The 25,437-nt window shown below is 46.0% G+C and overlaps 1 protein-coding gene across 2 annotated transcripts in view; it reads right to left on the bottom strand.

Moving 5' to 3' along the window:
* LOC144721415 (complement C3-like) overlaps positions 1-24,963 on the bottom strand; it is a 161,501-nt gene extending 136,538 nt beyond the window's left edge. For both annotated transcript variants that reach the window (XM_078599031.1, XM_078599032.1), the window contains exons 1-2: positions 24,815-24,963; positions 23,881-24,064 (exon numbers count right to left, since the gene is read on the bottom strand). In XM_078599031.1, coding sequence (XP_078455157.1) covers positions 23,881-24,064; positions 24,815-24,885 — 255 coding nt within the window. In that variant the 5' untranslated portion in view covers positions 24,886-24,963. The remainder of the gene's footprint in view (positions 1-23,880; positions 24,065-24,814) is intronic.
* Between the last annotated feature and the right edge of the window lie 474 nt (positions 24,964-25,437).

Here is a 25,437-nt window from a genome sequence, read left to right as displayed (position 1 = left end):
AAAATAAAAATAGCCAGGTACCACGCCGTAATCCCCGCCGTGAGCAAGCGCTATTCCCTTTTCACATCCGTCAACTTTAAATTAGTTTAATTAACGATTTGGTGCGATTTTTCGTGCGCTTCCTAATTATTTATTCATGACGCGTGTACCGACTCTCTCTAGTAGTAAATACCAACTCTGCATAGTAGTGTCTGTCTGAAATCCTACGGCCTTTCACTGGAAAAACCACCTCTGCGGCACTAAACTCTACTCACCTGGTATCGACAATCAAGGGTATTTCCCTGTCCCCAGACGACCTGCTTGTCAGTTTTAATGTGTTTTCCTTAATCACCAAAGTTCCTGTACTTGCCACCATCGCAATAATTGAAGACTTGGTTCATCAAGGACTGAACACTGAGGTACCCCCCTGGTGAGACACTGCTTAACAAATACATACTTCACCTGGAATGGAACTTTCTACAAACAAACTGAGGACACCCCAATGGGCTCCCCCCTATCTCCGGTTGTAGCCAACGTTTTCATGGAAAAATTTGAGATTGACGCCATCCAGACTGCAACTCTACGCCCGACCTTATGGAAGAAGTACGTGGTTGACACTTTTGTCATCTGGCCACATGGCCGGCCTGCTCTAGACCAATTCCTCGACCACATCAATTCCATACACGCAGCCATCAATTTCACCATGGAAGTCGAAAAAGATGGCAGCCTACCCTTTTTGGATGTCCTAATAAAAAAAGAGATCTGATGCTTCAATGAGCCACTCGGTCTACAGGAAAGCTACCCATACGGATGCTTACCTAAAACCGGATTCCCACCACCATCCATCCCAGAAGAATTCCCTCATCAAGACTCTACACCATAGAGCCAAGTGCATCTCCGACCAGGAACACATTGCCAGTGAACTCAAGCATGTACACCACGCTTTCAAGGCTAATGGTTACTCTGACTACACAATCCGCAAAGCCATCACTCCAACCATGAAGAAGGATCGTCTTGAGGAGCCATTCAAAACCATCACTTTACCCTACATAGCGGGGGTCACAAAACATATCTCCAAAATCCTGAATAAACACAAGATCCAGGTCCGATTCAACACAGTACATAAAATCCGTGATCTGGTCCCGTCTGTAAAAGATGTGGTTCCAGACATACAATACCCTGACGTCTACAGACTAAGTTGCCTCTGAAGTAGCAGTTAAACTGGAGAAACCAAACGACATGTCTCGGACCGCATCCGTGAACATAAAGCAAACCTGAAACACGGTAGGACGAACACCTCAGCCATGGGAGACCATTGTTATAATTCAGTGGACTCACATGACATTGACTTCTCCAAGACAGAGGTTCTCTGCAAGCCATCTGGCTACCATGAGAGATTCGTTCATGAGGCCATCCACATATACATATACAAACACAGAGACAATTTCACCCGAGAAGATGGACTCTGGGTCAGCAATCATTGGAAGGACGTGATAAACCATTTTGGGTCTTAACTGAATGTGTTCACGTGTTCTCCTCACGGAATGGAGTCTTTGCTCCGCTGAAAGTCTCCTGCTACACCTCTCCCATTGACATATTTTATTGCTTCCTCTTAGTACCTTTCACGCTACGGTCAATGGGATGGTGTATAGCAGATTGTATAATAATAAATAGTATAATAATGTCATGTCTAATATAATGTATAAGGTAATATATAGAATCGTAATTGTATAGTGAATATACAGCAGTGTGGTATACAGTAGGGTGTGTAGAATAATACATAGTGTAATATTACAATGTATAGTCTAAGGCAGGGGTCGGCAACCTACGGCTCCGGAGCCGCATGCGGCTCTTTACGGGCTGCTTCTTGACGATATGTACGTATGCACAGAATGTTCTCAGATGCATTGCGGCTCTTGAAATACTGAATTTTGTACCGAATTGGAAAGAAATGGCTCTTCTTGTTATTTTGGTTGCCGACCCCTGGTCTAAGGTATAGGGTAGTGTATAGTAACGCAGTTTATAGTTAAATGGTGGGGTTTGTCTAGGGCAGTGTATAGTACGGGGTATAGTCGCATGATGTAGAAAAAAGTTTAGTTGGAGGCATATTATATTTTTTGCGACATAGAAGTGTAATGTATAATGACTTATTGTTAGTAGCTCAGCTTATTGGAGTTTTTGAGTATATTGATTATATTGATGTAGTTTATATATTTTTTTAAATCGGTTCACTACATGGTAGTCATGATATAGTGTAGTGTATACCCAGTTACTTAATGTTGATAGCTCAGCTTATTGGAGAGTATATTGAGTACATTGATTATATTGATGTAGTTTATATTTAGTTTTTCACATCGGTTTATTGTATGGTAGTAGGGTAGAAGCAGTTCTTTAGCGTCAATATGCTAAATTCCTCTGTTGATATGTAAACTCCTTTGTCAAGGCGCTCTACTCCTCTCACCCAGCTTAAAATACGCTGCCAAGCTTAGCAGTGTTCATTAGGACGCTGTCTTTCCGACAGCTCTGTTCTTCACCTGAGGATGGCTACTTGTGTTGTAGCCGAAACATCATGAGAATTTTATTATGTTGTATTTTTATTATTGAATTATTTCCCTTCTTCGTGACTTTACCGAAAGAACCAAGAATATGAGTCCCTGCAGTCACGAAAGCTTTAAATGTAATGAGAAGTATTATCAAACAGGAGGAATTAACGGTGCAACGCATCTCATCTGTTAAACATCTTAAGATAATGGGATTGTCATCGATTGAACCTGGCTGCAGACATTGATAGGTCACAAATAATAATGAAGATAAGAGAGCAGTTTCACTGTATTATGCATACCGTTATGACAAATAAAGGACTTAAGTCATGTAGGCAGTTTGAGCAGCTTTGGATAAGACTTATGGTCCTGCCCATACCCGAGCATGGAGTGCATTTGCTTGTTTAGCTCTTCTGCGCATTCGTCCTCTCTGCACTTGGACAGAATGATCCGTGCCAGGTGGGCCGTGGCGTTTATGTTGCGCAGTGTGACAGAGTCACCAAAATAAATTAATTACGATTTTGACTACCGTTTATTCAGAACCCCAGGGTCCCGCCATAAGGTTCAATTGATAGCAACCTATGAAACATGTTTCCTTGAAAATTTTGCTTTGTTTAATTCAAATTTAACCATAAACTAGTGATAAGTGCACACGTGTTGTAAGTAAAATAGCAGTCCTGAGATTCAATCAGGATAATTGTTTAACACGTAGGCTTTAGCGACCAATATCATCCATAATATAGGTTTTTTTTTTGCATTAGATCGCGGAAATATATAAAGGTGTCATTAAAACCCGCCACCACCCGACACAACCAACGAGTTGTCACGTAAACAGAACTTGCCAATTCGTCACTAGTACAGCACACCGGTGTGTTGGAAGGCCAAGCCGCAACATTTACAATCTGAGTACGACTTTTTTCTGGTAACTACTGACAAATTGGCATGTTCTGTTTACGTGACAACCCTTACTCGTTGGCTGTGTTGGGTGGTGGCGGGTTTTAATGACACCTTTATATTCTTACGCGATCTAACCCAAAAAATAACATCTATTAAGGATAATTGTTGGTTGATGAAAAAGGCATTGATTTTGTTTTAAAATGATCAGTGGCCAATAGACCACAACTCATTTTTACAATGGGGCACTTTTATATATAAGCCTTTTCCAAAAAAATATTTTACGTGTGATATTGCCTATTTTTTGGACATGTAAGAGAAAACCAGAGGCCAAACTATTAGCATTTGATTGAAGTCAAAAGCAGGTTTTATGGCTTGGGCTGATAACCAGTGACACTGGTCTGTAAAACTCCCCCTTGATATAACAAAGGCTATAGGGAGGCCAAAGGAGAGCACCCCTGCTGCCTCAGCTGTGCCCAGGGCAAGGAAGCTCAGCATCTGGGCAGTTAATTATTCCGAAGCCTTGGCTTAGTTGGACATTTTTGAATATCAACCACTACGTAGGAATATTTTCCAACATCATAGTATTAAACATTAATGATAAGATGTACTGTTATATTACCATGCAGCTCAGGGTCCAAGGTTTAAATGACTATTTTACATGGCCTTATTAACAATAGCTGTTATCCGTACATAATTGCTATAAGGTCTGGCATAAGCATGTGAAACATGATAATGAAATTATGGAAGCTCGGGTTAAAGCATTGACCCGAAGGATCATTCAGAACAATAAGTATTTTTAGATATTATAATTGTCAATTCAATGCGACGAACATAGTGTAAAGGGTACAACCAAAGCCACACCCGACCACCTTCGTCTTCCCTGTAGCGATCTTACATGCCAGACCAGGTATTCATACTTAGGCTGAGTCGACCAAAGGAGGAAACTAACCAGAGCAGATAACCACCAGTGTTGAGTGAGTGGGACTCAAACTCGGCAAACCAGACTCAATAGAAGGGATAAACCAATACACGTGTAGTGAGTCCAACTGTGTCGCAGGGTGGGCCTTTCTTTCTCGGATGTAAAATTTTAGCATCCTCTCCACAATAATAAATAAATGCTTGCTCCTTATGCCAATTCTTCTGGGACAGTAATAACCAAGGAACTTATTTCCCCAAGCTTTCCATTAGGCAGGGGCACCAGGCAACCACGCCTCCTTTTCATGTCTTGTTTACGTTGGCAATAGAACCATTTGCAGAAAGTATCAGAAGCAACTAGATTGTGGCTGGAGTATGTAAAGCAGGGGTGTCCAAACTTTTTGCAAAGAGGGCCAAATTTTATAAAGTGAAGATGCCCGGGGGCCAATAGTTCCTTCCGACATTTTTACCACAAAAGTTACGTGAAAACACACACTGTTATAAAATAATTATCATTGTCATAATTACCTTTATTTTTCAAATGACAATGTAACCAAATATAAGCCACTCATGCAGACGTGAACAACTCTAAAAACACAATTCTGCCTTTCATTCAGTCGGATAACATTGAACAAACTGTATAGAATACCGTAAATTTCCATGAGTTAAATATATTTACCTCATGAACATTTTAAACAGGAGTTATAAGTAATGCAAAGTGGTCCATTAAACTTTAAAACAAGTGAATTTTGCCCTTGTCTTTTACAAAATCTTTCATAAAGCAAGAGTTTGTGTCACATCTACAGGTACATAACATCAACAGTTATAACCAAATCTTATTCAAGAGTTTAATAAAACAAGTGCCATAAGTCCAAGTGCATTAGTGTGCTTTAGGCTTTTCACTGACAGATGTTACCGTTCAAAACACTCAATTTCAGATTGATCAAGGAGCAGATAACTTTCTGACACTAATGAGAAGGGTGATACTGAGATCTATATTTCAGTAAAGAGACCAGGTCTGGCTTGAGGGCAGTGGTTGAGATGCGTAAAAATGCCACGCAAGTGGGAGTCACTCATCCTTGACCTCAATCGGTTCTTGTTTAAGTTCATGACTGAGAATGTTTGCTCTGCATTTCTGGAAACCTGCTCTTGTCCAGCTGCCGGTAAAAGTTAACAAGACAACACTACTGGTGTTTCCCGCGGCACTCATCGTCAAACTGCAGCTCAAAGAGCTCCAGCTGCAGCTGTGGAGGAGCATCATCAGGGTCCACGGAGAAGGCAGAAGAGAAAAGCAACATGTCCTTTTCAATAACTGCAAAGTCCCGAAAGCGTTTGTTAAATTCCACAGAAAGAGATGCAATAGCTGTTGCATAACTCTTCATTTGCGCACCGATGTTGTCCTGTGGGAAACTGTCAATGACCTTTTTCAAAGCTGGGAAGTGCGCGGTGCAGGGCTCTGTTTGGGACAAGTGTATTTGGAAAAGTTGCAGTTTGGTTCCAAAGGCCTTGATGTGAGCATATAGCTGGCTCACCACTGCATCTTTCCCTTGAAGATTAACATTCAGCGCATTCAGATGCTTCGTTATGTCAACCAAAAAAGCCAGAATTTCCAGCCATACAGGATCGGACAGTTCTTCCATTGGTTGTCCCTTCTCACCCAAAACATGTCCAATTTCCTCTTTGAGAGAGAAAAATCGCTGCAGTGCGGACCCCCGACTTAGCGACCTCACATCGTTGTGATATATTACGTCACCGTATTCAGCCTGGATGTCACGCAAGAACTACTGAAACTGTCGGTGGTATAGAGCTTTAGAGCGAATAGAATTGATTGCCTTTGCCACTGGTTTCATAACATCGTCAAATTTGAGATGTTTGGCGCAGAGAGCTTGCTGGTGAATGATACAGTGAAGTTTAATATCATTGCCTGCTTCTTTGCTGACTTTATTGCAGATCAGTGTGGACAATCCACTTCGCTCATCAGCCATGGCAGGCGCACCATCGGTAATGATCCCAGAAACTTTACTCCATGGTGATGCCAGTGCAGCTTGAAGTTGCTTCACTTTTTCAGCGCGGCCACTCCCTGTTAGCTTGTCGTATGTTGTAGCATGTTTAGTCTCGTAGTGTCTCTTTACGTTGAAATCCTTAAACAAGGCATCCGTCTCTTTATAAATTAGACAAACACAATTTCCTCGATTTCCAGTGAAGAAGTATTGCAATTCCCACCGCTCCTGAAAGCGGCGGCCCTCACTGTCAACTTTTCTCTTTTTTTTTGCAGTCGCCATGGCAGAAATTATTAGAGAAGGGTTCTCGGCACGGATGCAGAGCCAGAGAGCATTATAATGGTGCTGCCACCGTGTGGCGAAAGGAGGAATTACATCTTTAAAGTTTTATGATTTATTTATTCTGACAGAGCTAGCGAGCCATAAATAACACATTATAAGACCGAAGCTGCGGGCCGTATTAAATCTGACCCGCGGGCCAATTATGGCCCGCGGGCCGGACTTTGGACATGCCTGATGTAAAGGGACAAGCGATAACAAAATCTATTTGTATACAGACGATGTACTCTCCTATCCTTGATCACGAAATACAGAGAAGCCTCGGGTTGTAAACTAAACTCAGAAAAATCAGAGCTGATGCCTCTCTTCCCCGTCTCAGATAAACCCTCGAGGGAGTAAATGGATCAAATGCCCAAAATGGAAAATAGCTAACAATAACAAGGTATGGTACATACTGATAAAGATGGGCAAATTGAATCATTCCAGCACCTACAATCCCGATATAACACTTCTACAGCGAACGCTGTTGATGAACCTCCCAAGTGCACGGCAGATGCAGGGCACAAACCACCACCCAGACACTGCGATGGCTGAGAGTGGTCTAAGTACTGAGCCTACCTAAAACACGGCTCCTGGACTCTGTCCGAATGACTCTGAAACCTGTAAATGACGTTTCTCCTTTGACTATCACTGAAAACTGAAATGTAAAATATCATCACAATGAACCAGTATAATGTGTACCTTTGAAATTAAGATTCACGGATATCACCTTAGTCACATGTTGAAATATGGAAAACACAGTAACCAGTTAACCACTTTACCTGGAGCCAGAATTCTCATGAGTGTAAAATAACTCTCTGCCTTGGACTATTTGACAACCGTTGAAAAAAAACATTTAAGGTTAGGGTTATGGTCCGATGCATGGCCCATGTGTACACACCTGCATTACACTATAAAAAAAATTTTAATTTGCTCCTGTTCCCGTATTTTTCGTCTACAACATATTTTAGATAGTATTCCCCCCCAAGTATGACTCTCATTACTACACTCCCGTCCATCACTTATAACCTGCTCTGGGCTCAGCAGACTCAAATATTTTCTCCAATACTGCAGAAGATGACGCCGCGCGCGCTTTTTTTTCAGGTGAGGTCGGGCTTCCACGTGACATCTGGCTGCATCAGCCCCGCATCACGCGCTCTGAACGCACCTCGTCGCCCCCAGGCACCAGCAGCACAGGCTGACAAGGTGGAGGCACCTGCCTCAAGTTCCACCCTCTCAACATTAAATTTGAGGCACTCACACGGTAGCCCGCACAGCCGCGCCATCCTCTTCCACGCATGTCTTCCTCTCTCACACAGTCCAGCGTCACACTTCGAGCGCACGGAGTCACAGCACGGCTCCAACGGCACTGAAGTGACCTCACGGCCATCCGTACCGCGATGCTACTCCACGCCCGTCTCTCTCCCTCTCTCTCGGCTCCTCCTCCCTCCTGTCACTCTCAACCTGCGCTCCTCCCCTTCTGTCCCTGAGACACCTCCCCTCCCGCAATCCATAGCTCCGAACAGAGCGGGGGGGGGCGTAATGAGTATGAGGGGAGCAGCTTGCAAGGGCCGCTCCAGGTATAACGTCAATGTTTTGATGTACCCTCTGTGCGACAGTCGGAGTGATAGTTTTGGGGGCGGGTTTTTTTTATTGGGGACTTGCGGAGGGGGGGGGGGTTGCAGGGGTGAGGGATTGGATTAGCTCGTTGGCACAGGGGTTGGGGGAGGGGCCCAAGGGTGTGATTGAATAAAAGGCCCTGGTCACGGTGAACCAAGGGAAAGGGGGCGGGGGGGGATTTCATTCTGCTCCTCGGCTTGTTCGAGGCGGCTGCTGTACTGGAGCTGGAGACTGAGGCGGGTGGGATTTTATTCTACTACTGATCCTGCTCAAAGATGCCTGCTAAATCTGCTCGAGGTGGCTGGGACTGATCCGGCTCGAGGTGGCTGGGACTGATCCGCTTAGAGTGTTCTGTTTCAGAGCTGGGTGATTCTTTGGGTGTGCCTTTGGGGTTTTGCTCAGCTGTTTCCCCCCCCGCCCCCCAGCATTCGTGGTAGAGGAAGTCGGTCAAGCCGTGTTTGTCGGGTTGTTGTATAACGGTGTTAGTTGTTGTGTTGTTGCGAGGGTCATTTGGGTTGGTATAGTGGCTTGTGATGCATGCACTCCTCTGGAGAAGTAGTAAGCCTGTTGCCCTTTGACAATGTAAGATTTGTGCAGAGATTTAAGTCTAAGTAAACTCTATATGTTTTGAATATATAGGCAGTGGTCTTGGTTATATTCCACACACGGTCATTTGGGGCGTCGTGTGAAATAGGGGCCCCACCAAAATTTAAATAACAGTGATGCTAGCTAGGGTTGCGGGTATAAACCAAAACCCGCTAAACCATGTCCCAAAAAGGACACACCGTTACACTCTGCCACCCAACATTTGTGTGGCCGAGTCAAATCCCCACGTGACAACTTTATTTGATTGGCGCTGTCAGGTGGCAGAGTTTCGCATTGATGCTGCAAATTACCACAAACTTCCGCAAAGTACCAAAAAGGGGCTCCCTCATCAACACACGCCAATTGCCATGAAATGGTGGTGACTTCACGACTATTGTGCCAGGCTAGGTGCACCCTGAAGCCACGTGAAGGACCAAAGGCGCAACTGACAGGAAGTCACGGGACAGACCATGCCATGGGTTAACTGAGACGACTGCTCCCTACTGTGCCAACTTGCTGCTTTTTTAGCCATCCAGCGTTCCCCTCATTGTTGTGATCATCGCTCCTCCACCCACTATAGTAATAATGCATCGACATGCAAATATTCGGTATGCAAAGTCTCAGCATATGGAACTTTGGATGTATTACCATTAGTTGAGGGAAAATTATATTGGTTGAGGGAAAATTTGGTAAAATAATAAATAACCCGACTGTTTATAAACAGTTAAACATTCCGTATCCAGCGCTATATAAATTTGAATAACATTATAATAAGATATTTTTCTTGAGCATTGCACATCGCGATGGATCATAAAATGTTTATTTACATTCAGTATCTAATGACTATAGTAGTACATATTGCCTAGTAGTAACTACTAACTCCATAGTAGTATCTGCTGACTATAGCAGTATCTACTGACTCTATAGTCGTATCTACCGACTCTGCAGGAGTATATACTGACTGTAGTATTATCTACTGACTGGAGTAGTAATAACTGACACTAGTATCTACTGACCATAGCAGTATCTACTGACTGTATGGTAGTATCTACTGGCTGTAGCAGTATTTACTGACCATAGTGGTATCTACTGACTGTAGTATTATCTACTGACTCTATCGTCGTATCTGCCAACTCTATAGTAGTATCCACCAACGCTATAGTAGTAAATACTGACTCTACAGTAGTATTTAATGACTATAGTAGTATCTACTGAATCTAAAGTATCTATTGACTATATAGTAGTATCCACTGACTAGCAGTAACGACTAACTCGATCTACAGACTCTGCAGCAGTATATACGGACTATAGTGGTATCTACTGGCTGTAGTATTATCGACTAGCTCTAAAGTAGTATCTACCGACTCTATAATAGTAACTACTGACTATAGTAGTGTAGTGGCATAACGCACGGGGTTTGCACATATCAAGTGCATTTGAGGGCGAGCAGGTGCAAGCATCAGGACATGGAGTAGATGCGCCAGCAATTAGGGGGATAAGCAATGATTAACCAGTTGCATTTGGGGACAGGCAGGTGCGAGCGTGAGAACACGGGGTAGATGCCAGAGAGGCGGGAGATGGAGATGAAAGGAGAAATAAGATGTGCAGGAGGCGCCACTGAGGCGCCAGATTAATGGGGGGTAACTGAGGACCCTTACTGTGTGCGGAGCAACACAGAGCAGTTGGTTGGAGCTGAAGGAACGAAGAGGATAAGAGCCGGGGAGAAGAAGCCTTAGTCCTCACCCTATACACCTTGTACTCTCCCCAGCGGTGTTTGCTGATGGGGGCAAGGACGAGGTGGAGGTGTGAGAGAAGAGTGACAGGCTAGCGGAGTATTAAGTGACAGGATAGCGGAGTGATAGAGTGACAGGCTAGCGGAGTTTTGAGAGAGGTAGTTCGGAGCCAAGGCTACATTGTGTTGGTGTGAGGAGTATCCATATGGGATGCGAAGGAATAAAGTGAAACAGGAGAAAAGTTAAAAGTGTCCATGTGAATACACCACTACATTTGGTGTCGACGTGGTCAAAAACCTATATCGCCGTCGTGTCAAAGAAAGTGGCTAAGAAGAAGAACTTACCCGTCGACTTCTCCGATGACGAAAACGACGGAGACATCGTTCTCGCCACGGCCTCTGATGCTGCAGATCAGCTGGATTGGTGGGACTTTGCTGCCCATCTGGAGAGGACTCTGTCGGCGGTTTCTTACCTGTTCAACATTCTGATGACGGCAACCCAGGCGACGACTTCGGCGGTGGTGCTGGCGGATGTGCCGACTCTTCCCGTCACTTCAACGACGGCGATCGTGCAGGTAGCCACCGCCATTCAGCGAGCGGATGCGGCTCCCACCATCTCAGCAACCATGCCAGATTCGACGGCTATTTCGCCTGCTGTGCGGCCATCTCCAATGCGCCGGTTGCCTCCGGTCCGTGCTTTCTCCCCGTCTGGGGTGACTGGATGGCGTTATGCCTTCGCTTTGAGGCAGCATATCATTCGGTGGGCTGGTTTATGGGCGAAGCGCTACTGGTCTTGCCGACGGCCCTGGATGATGATTCATTAGCCGCCTTCTACTCCATCCCCGAGGCTCATCGTTCTTCGTTCACCGACGCCTGCTCCACGATGGCAGCGGTCTTCAGCCCACCATCGAACATCCACAGGACATTCCTGGTCAGAAAACGTGAGGACGCGGAGATGGCCCTCGGACAAGTGGCCTACCCCTCCATGGATTGAGCAGCCCCCAACTCGCTTGCCCTGGAGCAGCTCGTGGCGCTGGCAAGGAAGCTGGGCGTCGTCCTCGCCATCGCCGACGATGACGACCTCGCCTTCCTCCAAGTCGCTCAATATACAAGCTCACCTGAGCCTCAGAGGATGTTCTGCAGTGATGTCATGCACTGATGAAAAAGGGGACTCGGAGTCCAGCGAAGGCAGTCCGGCGTATACATCCTGGTCCCAAGATCGACGGCGTGAAGAAATGCGAGTACACCAAGGAGTGGGCTGCCGATTGGGCCCTCTTCGCGGGCATGCTTTAACTGCGGTGGGACACATCGCCAGGAATTGTTATCTGCATTTCGGTGGTTCGCCCAGGCCCCCTTCGATCTCCAGCGTCAGCACCTCCTCATTCCAAGGACCACAGGCAAGTCGCGATGCACCATACACACGGCCGTTTCTCTCCTATCGCTCATCCACAGCGCACCTTGCCGTCGTTCACCCGGATACTGTTCATCCTGTTGCGTCAGAAACTTGCCGTGTTGGTTCCTTGGCTGCGGGTCCGTACGACATTTAGCAATGGTGTGCGTTGGCCTATCGCGTGGTAGGTGCTGCGGCGGTAAAGTCGAATGTAATGGGCCTTATCCAGAGGGTGCAGGTCCGGGTGTTGATCGATACAGGTGCCTCGGCAACCCTCATTTTATTGCCTACTTTTCGTTCATTGCCGTAGTCACCTCGGCCTCTGGAGCATGTTGATGGGCCATGTGTAGCAGCGAATGGGGGTAGTTTGGGGATAGTCGGTCGCATGATTGCAACGGTACAAATAGGAGAATGTGGTAATGGACGGGCCTGTGTTGATTTCTAAAACACTGGCAGTGCCCTGCTTGTTGGGCACGGATTTCTTATGCAGGATGCCCCTCAAATTAATGGTGGACCAGGGGTGTATTTAGATGTCATCGGGGCAGCATCTGCATTTATTGAAATCCCCCACAACATATACATCTGTTAATGCGGTTGTGCAGGCTACGGTTAGCTAGACAATGTGCGTTCCGTCAGCGACGCAGATGCTTGTGCCATTGCTTAAGAGCTTGGCCCTGCTAAATCCAGAGGAGGGGATAATCTTTACCCCCTCTAATGCGGCATTGCGAACACCCTCCTTGGTGGGGGCACTGACTGTCGTGCCGGAAAACCGTAATCCCTTCCTCCAAGTGGTTAATGTGGGCCATACACTGGTAGTTATCCAAGCAGGCACCGTGTTGCCACACAAGCTTGCGGCCCCATGCAAGGAGCAAATGGCGTGCATGTCAGGGGTTGTGGGGATGTCTCACCTGCTAGCGACGTCAAACCCATGTGGATACAGAGGTTGTGTCAGGAAAACAAGGATTTATCGACAGAGCAGCAAGCGCGGCTTCGGCGACTCTTACACGAATTCCAGGACGTTTTAAGCAACCGTAAATACGACATAGGCCGGACCACCCTATTGCAATACCATATTGATACGGGGAACTTGCCTCCCATTCGATTTAAATTCTCACAGAATGAGCCCCCATGAAACGGAATGTATTCGACCAGACTGTGGAGGAGATGCTGGCTGCAGACATTGTCTCTCCCTCCACCAGCCCTTGTGAGGCGCCCATTGTATTGGTTAAAAAAACATGACGGCTCCTTGAAATGTTGTGTTGACTCCCGTAAACTCAACAAAATTTCCGTAGTGGACGCATACCCGCTTCCTCGCATGGACGATTCCTTGGATGCTCTGTCTGGTGCACAATTCTTCTCAACCCTCGATTTGCTGTCAGGAATTTGGCAACTGCCCTTGGACACAGAATCTAAACCTAAAACGGCCTGTGTTGGATGTGTCCGAGCTGGTCACATCACCCCAAGCGGATGCACGTATGGAGTATTGTCCTGTTCCGCCTACAGGATCGTGACCACTGACACCCCAGTTCAAGCCAACTGGGCCACCACCTAAGTCCGGGCCAGAGGACCCGCCGTGAGCACGTCACTCGTCATTGAAAGATCATGTGCACAGGGACTGTCCGGCTGCGGGAACCCGCTCCCGGAGGGTTACGTTCAACCCGAGAGTTACCACAGTTACGTTCCCACGTGACCCACCGTCGGTACACCATTCGTCATGGAAGAGACATCACTCCTCGTCCACTTCTGGTCCTTCTCCTCCTCCGGCTGTGCTGGATCCGGTTCGCGGGGACGGGAAAGCTGTGGGAACCTGCTCCCAGATAATTACGTTCCGTTGAGGAATGTGGGATCGACGGCACCTCGGACCGCTGTGCAGTTCTATCCTCAGTGGAACGGACTGCACTTTTACACTCTGTTATTATTATTTTTCTCTTCTCATGGTTCTTGTTGTTTCCTGTGTCACGGATTCGCGCGTTACTTGTATTGTATATAAGGTCAGCCGGGATGGCTGGGTTTTTCATCACGAGGGGGGGAGGTAGTAATGTAGTGGCGTAACGTGCAGGGTTTGCAAACAGCGGGTGTATTTGAGGGTGAGCAGGTGCAAGTGCAAGCGTCAGGAGATGGAGTAGCCACCAGAGTGGCGCCAGCAATTATGGGGAGAATAAGGCAGCCATAGGCCGCCGAAATTCTAGTAGTATAAAATGGTAAGTTACGATGGCTGGGAACGCATCCTCATACCACTTATGTTATATTAACACGGATGCTTACGCGTCCAATGTCATCCATCATTCAGGTGTGTGTTAGATCGCATAAATATCTAAATGTGTCGTTAAACCCGCCACCAGCCGACACAACCAATTAATAAGGCTTCTCACGTAAACAGAACATGCCAATTCATTACTATTACAGCACACCGGTGTGTTGGAGAGCCAAGCCACAACATTTACAATCTGAGTACGACATTTCGCCAGTTATCTGGCTGTCGCCTGATTAAGCTAGATGTAATTACTGGCGAAACGTCGTACTCAGATTGTAAATGTTGTGGCTTGGCTCTACAACACACCGGTGTGCTGTACTAGTGACGAGTTGGCATGTTCTGTTAACTTGACAATGGTTACTAATTGGCTGTGTTGGGTGGTGGTGGGTTTAATTACAAATTTATATATTTACGCTATCCAGCCCAAAAAACCTGTATTATGGACTAATGTTATAAGTTATTCAAGTCAACCCTAACACCTTGGCTGCCCATGCTGTCACAAATCTCTCCCCCACCCATCCACCGCAACACTGCAACTCTCCGGGAAGTTCTGGGAATCAAGAAACGCGGTCGCCTTCCCATTCATCAGGACCTTAATAACGTCCCTCGTCATTTTTTTAAGTCGCGCAAGCCATTTTGGACCCATGCGCTTAACCATCACCAATGCGAGTTCAACCCTGATGAAGCTTGAGGGCTGAATGGAGTTTCAAAATAACTCACAAATACCTTGTGAAAGACCAAACGCATAAAATCATGGTCCACCCTAAACCACATCCGCACAAACAATGGCAGATGCAGATACCTGATGTACACAGTAAATTAAAAACTCTCAGGTTGGCAACTGTGGTCATCCACAACAGACCATAAACGATATAACGATGAAATTGCCCGATCAACAAATATGGAGGAGTAATCATAGCCATACACTTTGCTACTCCTGATCCAGTTATCTGGCTTGACCATCTGAATGTGAAATTGTAGTTATTGCTCTGCATTTACATCAGCCATACGAAAGATGAAAAATAAGTTATTAAATATATGAAGCTTCAATCCACGAACGAAGTTCCAGAAATGGATCTACTTTGTTTATCGAGGTATCACTGTAATGTTAGAGGGCGACTGTCTCAAACTTTAGAGTAGCGTCCTTCACGAGCCTTCTCCACAGAGGAAAATTTTACCAGTCATTGGCAAGTCCAATCAGCTCGATATCCTCCTGTACCACATCAACTCCATCGCTGCTCTAGACCATAGCACTCACTCATCCACTCACCCAATCACTCGCCCATCCATTCACTTGCTCACTCACCGATCAAACAATCTATTGTCCAGCGTGTACCGCGTCCGTTTAGCGCCCTCTATCCAGCGAGAAAAAGCTGCGTTTGAAATGTTGTGGCTGGTCATACGGGCTACCTGACCCAGCCAACGCAGCCTTGTCTGCCGGAGGAGCTCACCAAGGGACTGTGTCCACATATTTAAACGATATAAGGTCCTCACCCTGCTTGTTTCAAACCTGTGCAGATGTTCCTTCAAAGGGGTCCACGGTTCCTAAGCATAGCGAAAGGAGGGCATAACTGTGTTCGACAAGACTCAGAGTTTTGTGTGGAGCAATAGGCCAGGGTAGCTTCCACACATCAGAATTACGCAGCCGATGAAAAGACAAACCCGAGCTGGTCATGAGCACACGACACAGGTAAGGGAACTTCTCCACAACTGCCCCACCACTAACGGAGAGTGGATGGTGTAAAGCAAGGCCGTAATTATAATATATATTGGGAGGGACACATCCCCCCTCCAATATTCAAATATGTCCAAAATATCCCCCCCAATATTTTGGTATAAAAAAATGATTGCTATGCTATGTAAATAAAAAGAACAATTTGCAAAACCTTGGCCACAATATCTGGACTTGTCTTCATATAAATCAATGCATAGATTTCTGTTTATTTGTATTGTGGTTATGGTTGTACTTTATTAATCCCTAATCTCTGCCATTACATACAATGAAACAAGAAATGGTAAAAAAGTAAAAACAGAGCAATGTAATACAATACACTATTCGACATTATTGTAAATAAAAAAGTCCATCACATGTGTTCGTGAATTTTAAAATATTTTAGGCAGGAAATCTATTGTCCATCGTGTACCGCGTCTTGTTTAGCGCCCTCTATCCAGCGAGAAAAAAGCTGTGTTGGAAATGTTGTGGCTGGTCATACGGGCCACATGACCCAGCCAACGCAGCCTTGTCTGCCGGAGGAGCTCACCAAGCGACTGTGTCCACATATTTAAACGATATAAGGTCCTCACCCTGCTTGTTTCAAACCTGTGCAGATGTTCCTTCAAAGGGGTCCACGGTTCCTAAGCATAGCGAAAGGAGGGCATAACTGTGTTCGACAAGACTCAGAGCTTTGTGTGGAGCAATAGGCCAGGGTAGCTTCCACACAGCAGAATTACGCAGCCGATGAAAATACAAACCCGAGCTGGTCATGAGCACACGACAGAGGTAAGGGAACTTCTCCACAACTGCCCCACCATTAACGGAGAGTGGATGGTGTGAAGCAAGGCCGTAATTATAATATACTAGCGGAAGTACCCGGCTTTGCCCGGGTGAAAAATATATTACTTAAAAACCTTACATATATATACACAGATACTAAGGTATTGTCAAAGCCCGGTGGGCTCTTTGTACATTTCTCCACCAACAAATATATAAGAGGCTTGCACAAGTCCAAAAAGTTGTAGAAAGTGTGGGGTAAATAGTTGATGTCAAAAGGTTTCCGAAAATTGTGGTCTCCCCCCCCCCCCCCCTCAAAAAATATCTTTACCCTTCGTAGGTATATATACTAACAACACCTTACATATAACAGAGGAAGTGGTATCTATTGACTCTGTAGTAGTATCTACTGACTGTACCGTAGTATCTACTGAGCCAGTAGTAGCTACTGACTGTGTAGTAGTATTTAGTGACTGTAGTAACTACTGACCATAGTAGTATTTACTGGGCCTACAGTAGTATCTACCGACTATATAGTCGTAACGACTAACTGTATAGTATCTGCTGACTCTATAGTTGTATCCACTGACTATAGTAGCAACTACTAAATCTATAGCAGTATCTACTCACTCTATAATAGTATCTACTGACTCTAGTAGCTACTCACCGTGGTAGTATGTACTGACTGTATAATAGTATATACTGACTGTAGCAGTATTGACTGACTGTAGTGGTATATATAGACTGTTTTAGTATCTACTAACTCTATATAGCAGTATCTACCAACTCGATAGCAGTATCTACTATCACTACAGCAGTGCATACTGACTGGTGGTACCTGCTATGATTATAGCAGTGCATAGTGACTGGTGGTACCTGCTATGAATACAGCAGTGCATAGTGACTGGTGGTACCTGCTATGAATACAGCAGTGCATATTGTGGTGGTACCTGCTATGATTACAGTAGTGCATATTGTGGTGGTACCTGCTATGATTACAGTAGTGCATATTGTGGTGGTACCTGCTATGATTACAGCAGTGCATATTGTGGTGGTACCTGCTATGATACAGCAGTGCATATTGTGGTGGTACCTGCTATGATTACAGCTGTGCATACTGACTTGTGGTACCTGCTATGATTACAGCAGTGCATATTGTGGTGGTACCTGCTATGATTACAGTAGTGCATATTGTGATGGTACCTGCTATGATTACAGTAGTGCATATTGTGGTGGTACCTGCTATGATTACAGCTGTGCATACTGACTGGTGGTACCTGCTATGATTACAGCAGTGCATATTGTGGTGGTACCTGCTATGATTACAGCAGTGCATTCTGCTGTGGTGATACCTGCTATCACTACAGCAGTGCATACTGACTGGTGGTACCTGCTATTATTACAGCAGTACATACTGTGTTGGTACCTGCTATGATTACAGCAGTGCATATTGTGGTGGTACCTGCTATGATTACAGTAGTGCATGTTGTGGTGGTACCTGCTATGATTACAGCAGTGCATATTGTGGTGGTACCTGCTATGATTACAGCTGTGCATAATGTGGTGGTACCTGCTATGATTACAGCAGTGCATACTGCGGTGTTGGTACCTGCTATTATTACAGCAGTACATACTGTGTTGGTACCTGCTATGATTACAGCAGTGAATATTGTGGTGGTACCTGCTATGATTACAGTAGTGCATATTGTGGTGGTACCTGCTATGATTACAGCTGTGCATAATGTGGTGGTACCTGCTATGATTACAGCAGTGCATACTGCTGTGTTGGTACCTGTTATGATTACATCAGTGCATACTGACTTGTGGTACCTGCTATGATTACAGCAGTGCATATTGTGGTGGAACCTGCTATGATTACAGCAGTGCATATTGTGGTGGTACATACTATGATTACAGCAGTGCATACTGCTGTGGTGGTATATACTATGATTGCACCAGTGCATACTGCTGTGGTGGTATATACTATGATTATAGCAGTGTATACTGCTGTGGTGGTACCTATGATTACAGCAGTGCATACTGCTGTGGTGGTACCTGCTATGATTACAGCAGTGCATATTGTGGTGGTATCTGCTATGATGAGAGGAGTACATATTGCGGTGGTGGAACCTGCTATGATGACAGCAGTACATACCGAGTGTGGTGGTACCTGCGATGATGACATCAGTACATACTGTGGTGGTGGTACCTGCTCTGATGAGAGCAGTACGTACTGTGGTGGTGGTACCTGCTATGATTACAGCAGTGCATATTGACTGTACTCACCACTCACCCTCACCATTCACCACTCACAGCTCACCCTCACCACTCATCCTCACCACTCACACTCACCACTCACTACTCACCACTCACCCTCACAACTCACCACTCACCAATCTCCCTCACCACTCACCCTCACCACTCACCCTCACCATTCACCCTCACCACTCACCCTCACTAATCACCACTCACCCTCACCACTCACCCTCACCACTAACCCCTCACTAATCACCACTCACAACCGCCACTCACCCTCACCACTCACCCTCATCCCTCACCCTCACCACTCACCCTCACTACTCACCACTCATCCGTACCAATCACACCCTCACTACTCACCCTCACCACTCACCCTCACCACTCACCCCTCACTAATCACCACTCACAACCGCCACTCACCCTCACCACTCACCCTCACCACTCACCAGTCACGCTCACCAATCACGCTCACCACTCACCCTCACTACTCACCCTCACTACTCACCCTAACCACTCACCCTCACCACCACCACTCACCCTATTCCCGTTTAAAAAAAACTTGCTTACGTGTCGCCAAGTATGCTTAACATTTCTTACAGACACACACATTCACTAATTTAGCTTTTGACATTACACATACAAAACGTCAGCTTGTACTACTGTCATGATAGCAGGTACCACCACCACAGTGATGGTGAGTGGTGAGCGGTGAGGGTGAGTGGTGATGGAGAGCGGTGAGTGGTGAGGGTGAGTGGTGAGTAGTGAGGGGTGAGGGTGAGTGGTGAGTGGTGAGCGGTGAGGGTGAGTGGTGATGGAGAGCGGTGAGTGGTGAGGGTGAGTGGTGAGGGGTGAGTGGTGAGGGAGAGCGGTGAGTGGTGAGGGTGAGTGGTGAGCAATGAGGGGTGAGTGGTGAGGGAGAGCGGTGAGTGGTGAGGGTGAGTGGTGAGCAGTGAGTTGTGAGTGGTGAGGGTGTGTGGTGAGTGGTCAGGGTGAGTGGTGAGGGTGAGTGGAGAAGGTGAGTGGTGAAGGTGAATGGTGAGGGTGAGTGGTGAGGGTGAGTGGTGAGAGTGGTGAGTGGTGAGGGTGAGTGGTGAGGGTGAGTGGTGAGTGCTAAGGGTGAGTGGAGAGGGTGAGTGGTGAGGGTGAGTGGTGAGAGGTGAGGGTGAGTGGTGAAGGTGAGTGGTTAAGGTGAGGGTGAGTGGTGAGGGAGAGTGGTGGTGGTGAGGGTAAGGATGGTTGGTTGGTGAGGGTGAGTGGTGAGCGTGAGTGGTGAGGGAAAGGGGTGAATGGTGAGGGTGAGTGGTGAGTAGTGGTGGTGAGTGGTGAGGGTGAGTAGTGAGGGTGATTAGTGAGTAGTGAGGGTGAGTGGTGAGTGGTGAGCGTGAGTGGTGAGGAGTGAGGAAGAGTGGTGAGGAAGACTGGTGAGGAAGAGTGGTGAGGGTGAGTGGTGAGCGTGAGTGGTGAGGGAGAGGGGTGAGCGTGAGTGGTGAGGGTGAGTATTTAGCGGTGAGGGTGAGTGGTGAGAGTGAGTGGTGAGAGTGAGTGGTGAGGGTGAGTGTGAGTGGTGAAGGGTCTGTGGTGAGTGTGAGTGGTGAGTGTGAGTGGTGAGGGGTCTGTGGTGAGTGTGAGTGGTGAGTGATAAGTGGTGAGGTGGTGAGTGGTGAGGTGTTGAGTGTGAGTGGTGAGTGTGAGTGGTGATGGTGAGTGGTGAGGGTGAGTTGTGAGGGTGAGTGGTGAGAGTGAGGGGTGAGTGGTGAGTGGTGAGTGATGAGTAGTGAGGTGGTGAGTGGTGAGGTGGTGAGTGTGAGTGGTGAGGGTGAGTGGTGAAAGTGAGTGGTGAGAGTGAGTGGTGAGGGTGAGTGGCGAGTGGTGAGGGTGAGTGGTGAAAGTGAGTGGTGAGAGTGAGTGGTGAGGGTGAGTGGTGAGGGTCAGTGGTGAGTGGTGAGAGGTGAGTGGTGAGAGGTGAGTGGTGAGGGTGAGTGGTGAGGGTGAGTGAGAGGTGAGGGTTAGTGAGAGGTGAGGGTGAGTGGTGGTGAGTGGTGGTGGTGAGGGTGAGTGTTGAGGGTGAGTGGTGGTGGCGAGGGTGAGTGGTGAGGATGAGTGGGAGTGGTGAGGGTGAGGATGATTGGTGAGGGTGAGTGGTGAGAGAGTGGTGAGGGTGAGTAGTAAGTAGCGAGGGTGAGTGAGTGGTGAGGGTGAGTGTGAGTGATGGTGAGTGGTGAGTGTGAGTGGTGAGTGATAGTAAGTGGTGAGTGATAGTGAGTGGTGATGGTGAGTGGTGAGGGTGTATATATTTTTGCCTATGATGACAGCAGTACATGCTGACGTTTTGTATGTTAAATGTAAAAGCTAAATGTGTGAATGTGTGTGTCTGTTGGAAATGTTAAGCAAACTTGGCGAAACGCAGTTTGTGAAAAAGGGAATAGGGCGATTCTTAAGTAATCTACAACCCTCGATTCCTTCGCAACGATTGCAAAGAATCGCTTCTTTTCACGCTTGGGGTACATTTTTAATTACAGAGTTTTATTTTCGTTGGTATGTTATGTTTTAAAGTTTTCAGGAGTTTTTAATTTTATTTTTGCCCCGGTCAACGCCGGATATTTCCCATTCGAGCAGTTCATATCAACTATATAACCAACTTATATTAAACGGGAATAAGCCGATTCTAAAGGAGTCGACAACCTTCGATTCCTTTGCGCAATTTAGAGAATCGATTCTTGGCGCGGTCGGTTTTAAATTTTAAATTACACAGTTGTATTTTCATTGGTATGTTATGTTTTAAAGTTTTCAGAAGATTTTAAATGTATTTTCCCCCGGGCAACGCTGGGTATATCGAGTTTATAGCACAAAGTCCTCGCCTGACAAGTGTGGGGTGTCGAGGCCTAGTACCGTGCAGAGCCTCCGGCCTCGCCTAGATTGCCCACCCGGCTGAGGCTGGGTGCTTGGGCCGCTATCCGCCCCCTCCCCCGCGCTACAATAATACTGTCTAATCGCTATAATTGTATTATCTACCGACCCTATAATAGTAATTGCACACATTGGGGTGGGGGGGGAGTGAAGAGGACGTGACATTTTGATGAATTTACCTCAGCGTCGCGTGTTAATGCGTGTGCATATTTTTTACGGGAATTAAAAATGGTGTCCACCCCGCAGCGACGGCGTTGCTGCCCGTTGCCAGGGGCAACCGCCCGTTGCCAGGGGCCAACCGCCCATTGCCAGGGGCAGCCGCCTTCGCGCATGCGCAACGGCGTGCTTCGTCACGTGCCGTCGGCAATAGTAAATAAATAAATAAAGATAAATCGCACTAAATCGATAATCGGTCCAATTTAAAGTTTCGAGACGAAAAATCGGAAATGCCTATGTTCACCGCGGGGCCGGGGGCGTGCCCAAGGGCAAAATTTAATCTCGGCGAACGCCACGGTCCGAGAGCCAAATCCCCCGGAAGCGAGCGTACGCAGACGGACAGACGGACGGACAGACAGACAGACAAAAAATGAATTATATAGGTTAGATATTGGGAGGGACACATCCCCCCCCCAATATTCAAATATGCTCAAAATGTCCCCCCCAATATTTTGGTATAAAAAAAATTATTGCTATGCTATGTAAATAAAAAGAACAATTTGCAAAACCTTGGCCACAATATCTGGACTTGTCTTCATATAAATCAATGCATACATTTCTATTTATATGATTGTGGTTATGGTTGTACTTTATTAATCCCTAATCTCTGCCATTACATACAATGAAACAAGAAATGGTAAAAAAGTAAAAACAGAGCAATGTAATACAATACACTATTCGACATTATTGTAAATAAAAAAGTACATCACATGTGTTTGTGAATTTGTAAATTTTTAGGCAGGAAATCTATTGTCCATCGTGTACCACGTCCGTTTAGCGCCCTCTATCCAGCGAGAAAAAAATCTGCGTTGGAAATGTTGTGGCTTGTCATACGGGCTACATGACCCAGCCAACGCAGCCTTGTCTGCCGGAGGAGCTCACCAAGGGACTGTGTCCACATATTTTTTTCAAATTTAGAATTTTTTCTGGGTTGGGACCCCCAGACACCCTGGAAGATTTGGAGCCCCCCAATGTTGACTCCATGGCTACGGCCTTGGTGTGAAGCGTTCCATGGCATCAACTACCCCTCATTAAAGACACATTGACCCCTTCACCCCAAACATATACGGTCCTCCATGCCCTCCCCACCCCTCCCCGTGCGCCCCCACCCATGGGCTAGGCTCCCGCACGCCCATCTCCCTGGGTTCGATTCCCGACTCAAGCGCTGTTCTGTGTGGAGTATCTTATCGCCCTGTTCTGCATTGGTTTCCTCTCGGTCCTCTAGTTTCATGCCATAGCTTAACACATGCACTGTAATGGGTGTTGGCTAAACATCCCAAACTAAAATAATCCTGAAGAAGATTCTCAATGTGGCTTTCCTGAGTAAATAATGCATGTTCTCTTATTGTGTATGGCACTATGTTGAGGAGCTACATGTTTTACACCTTCTTTAATAGTGTACTTAAATAAATGGGTTGGTTTGATAAGAAGCCTGTTTTTCAACCTGTTATTTATGTTAGGGATTGGCTAGCTAGATTATGTTACTGTTCGTTTGTGTTATTGCTTTTTGTGTTCTGCCCTTGTTTCTTAAACATGATTCACACGGATGTTTTTGACATTTTTTTAATTGGTAAACTATTATATTCTATTGCGCTTGGCAATATGTTCAGGAGTTGAATGCCAATGTCGAAGCCTGCTACTCTTGAAAGGGCTTCAAGAGAGAGATAGTGTAGTTTTACTTTTGACGGAGCGCAGTCTACAGTGGTGTACAATATGATCCTGAGTTTGGGTTTGATGTCATTGACTATTATTGTTGCTTTGAAAGCGATCGCTTTACCTTCAGGGTGGCGATGGCTGGGTCCAGCTGAGTCAGAGTGATTGTTTGGGTGGCGAGCTGCTTTTTAGTCAAGAACTCTTCCGCCCTGACCACCACTCTCACGTCTTCAGTCAGGCCGCGTGCGTCCACAAGCACATTAACGTCGCTCCCAATGAGAATCACACTCGGGACTGAGAGGAGAACCCTGGATGCAAATACGTGAAGGGAAAGCAACATCATCCATATCTATTATATAATTGGAGTGTGCATGTTCTCCCCGTGGTCATGTGGATTTTTTTCAGGTCCTCCAGTTTTCCTCTCCACAATCATGAGACTCACTAAGGGTGTCTTGGATAAACGTAAAAATACGTTGGCTCAAATGTCAGACGCTTTATAAGAGTTGTGTATTAGTGTGTATATTGTATCTGTATATGTATGTAGTGTCTTTTTACCTAAATATGTCGTTGGCTCAGGTTCCTAGCCTTCTAGAATCTGTATCTATTTGATCAGGTGGATTATCAATGGTCATCATTTGTTTTAATAAAATGACGGGGCGTCTCAGCGTTTTACACGCAAGAAGTGACTTACATAACATCTTAAACATTCAATAGTGCGCCTAAGTGCACACGATGACTCCGCACCTGGCCTGCAATGGGGCTTTAGTCTGCTAGTAGGAGGCGATAATTTTTACTTCATGCAAAATGCTAATTGTGTAATTTGCAGTGACATTTTTCGAATTTATCAAATTGACACCATAATTACAGCACACAGTGGCCGACTCACTTCAAATACTGTAATGTCAATAGCATATTAACGTCCAATGTGAGCATTATTTCACACTGTAGTATTAGTCAGGTTGGTCTGTCCAATTCGAACCAGGAACATCTCTTTCTGGGCCATATCGCCTATGTCGTGCTTAATATAACACACATTGCACACATGCAGTATTACTTACATAGGGTCTTGGGTCACACTTGTCCCCACAGACATCAGCAACAGCAGTAAACCCAGTGCATGGGCAGCCATGGTTTGTAATTGAAGTCTACGTGTGTGTAGTAAGGCTCCACATATATATGCCACGCAAGAATGCACTCATGTGTGGGCGTTTGTGTAAATGATTTGCTTTATCTGTTTGCATGAGTGAATCATTGGAAAAAAATAAACATAACTCTACCCTTATCGCTTGGGAATGCAAGGTTTGTTTTCGGGAAATACATTGAGCAATACCAGTGATTTGTGGCTTCCACTGCTAATTTCTATTACAACTAAAAACGTACCTATAAAATGTAAGCAGTAAAAGTGGATACAAATTAAATAAAATTATAAATGTGCCCATATTAACTGATCATCATTGGGGGGCAATGGATCGATGTTCACATCGCACTTCTGATTGGTACCCCCACCCCCCCCCCCCCCCAAGGAACTAATGATCAAACCAGCAGTGACCGAATTCTGCAAACTCCAACTCTATGAGACCCAGTCTCACTAAAGACAAAGATCCCCCTATAGCCTTAACAGACTGTTGGGACAAGTGCTGTTAGCGAGCACCTATTAAGGGCAGATCGACACTCGAGGGAT

Source organism: Lampetra planeri, chromosome 11 (assembly GCF_965212315.1).
Source record: "Lampetra planeri chromosome 11, kcLamPlan1.2.h2, whole genome shotgun sequence".
Classification (NCBI taxonomy): domain Eukaryota; kingdom Metazoa; phylum Chordata; class Hyperoartia; order Petromyzontiformes; family Petromyzontidae; genus Lampetra; species Lampetra planeri.
The sequence above is the reverse complement of the archived record's forward strand: the minus strand, read 5'-3'. Positions and strand labels throughout refer to the sequence as shown.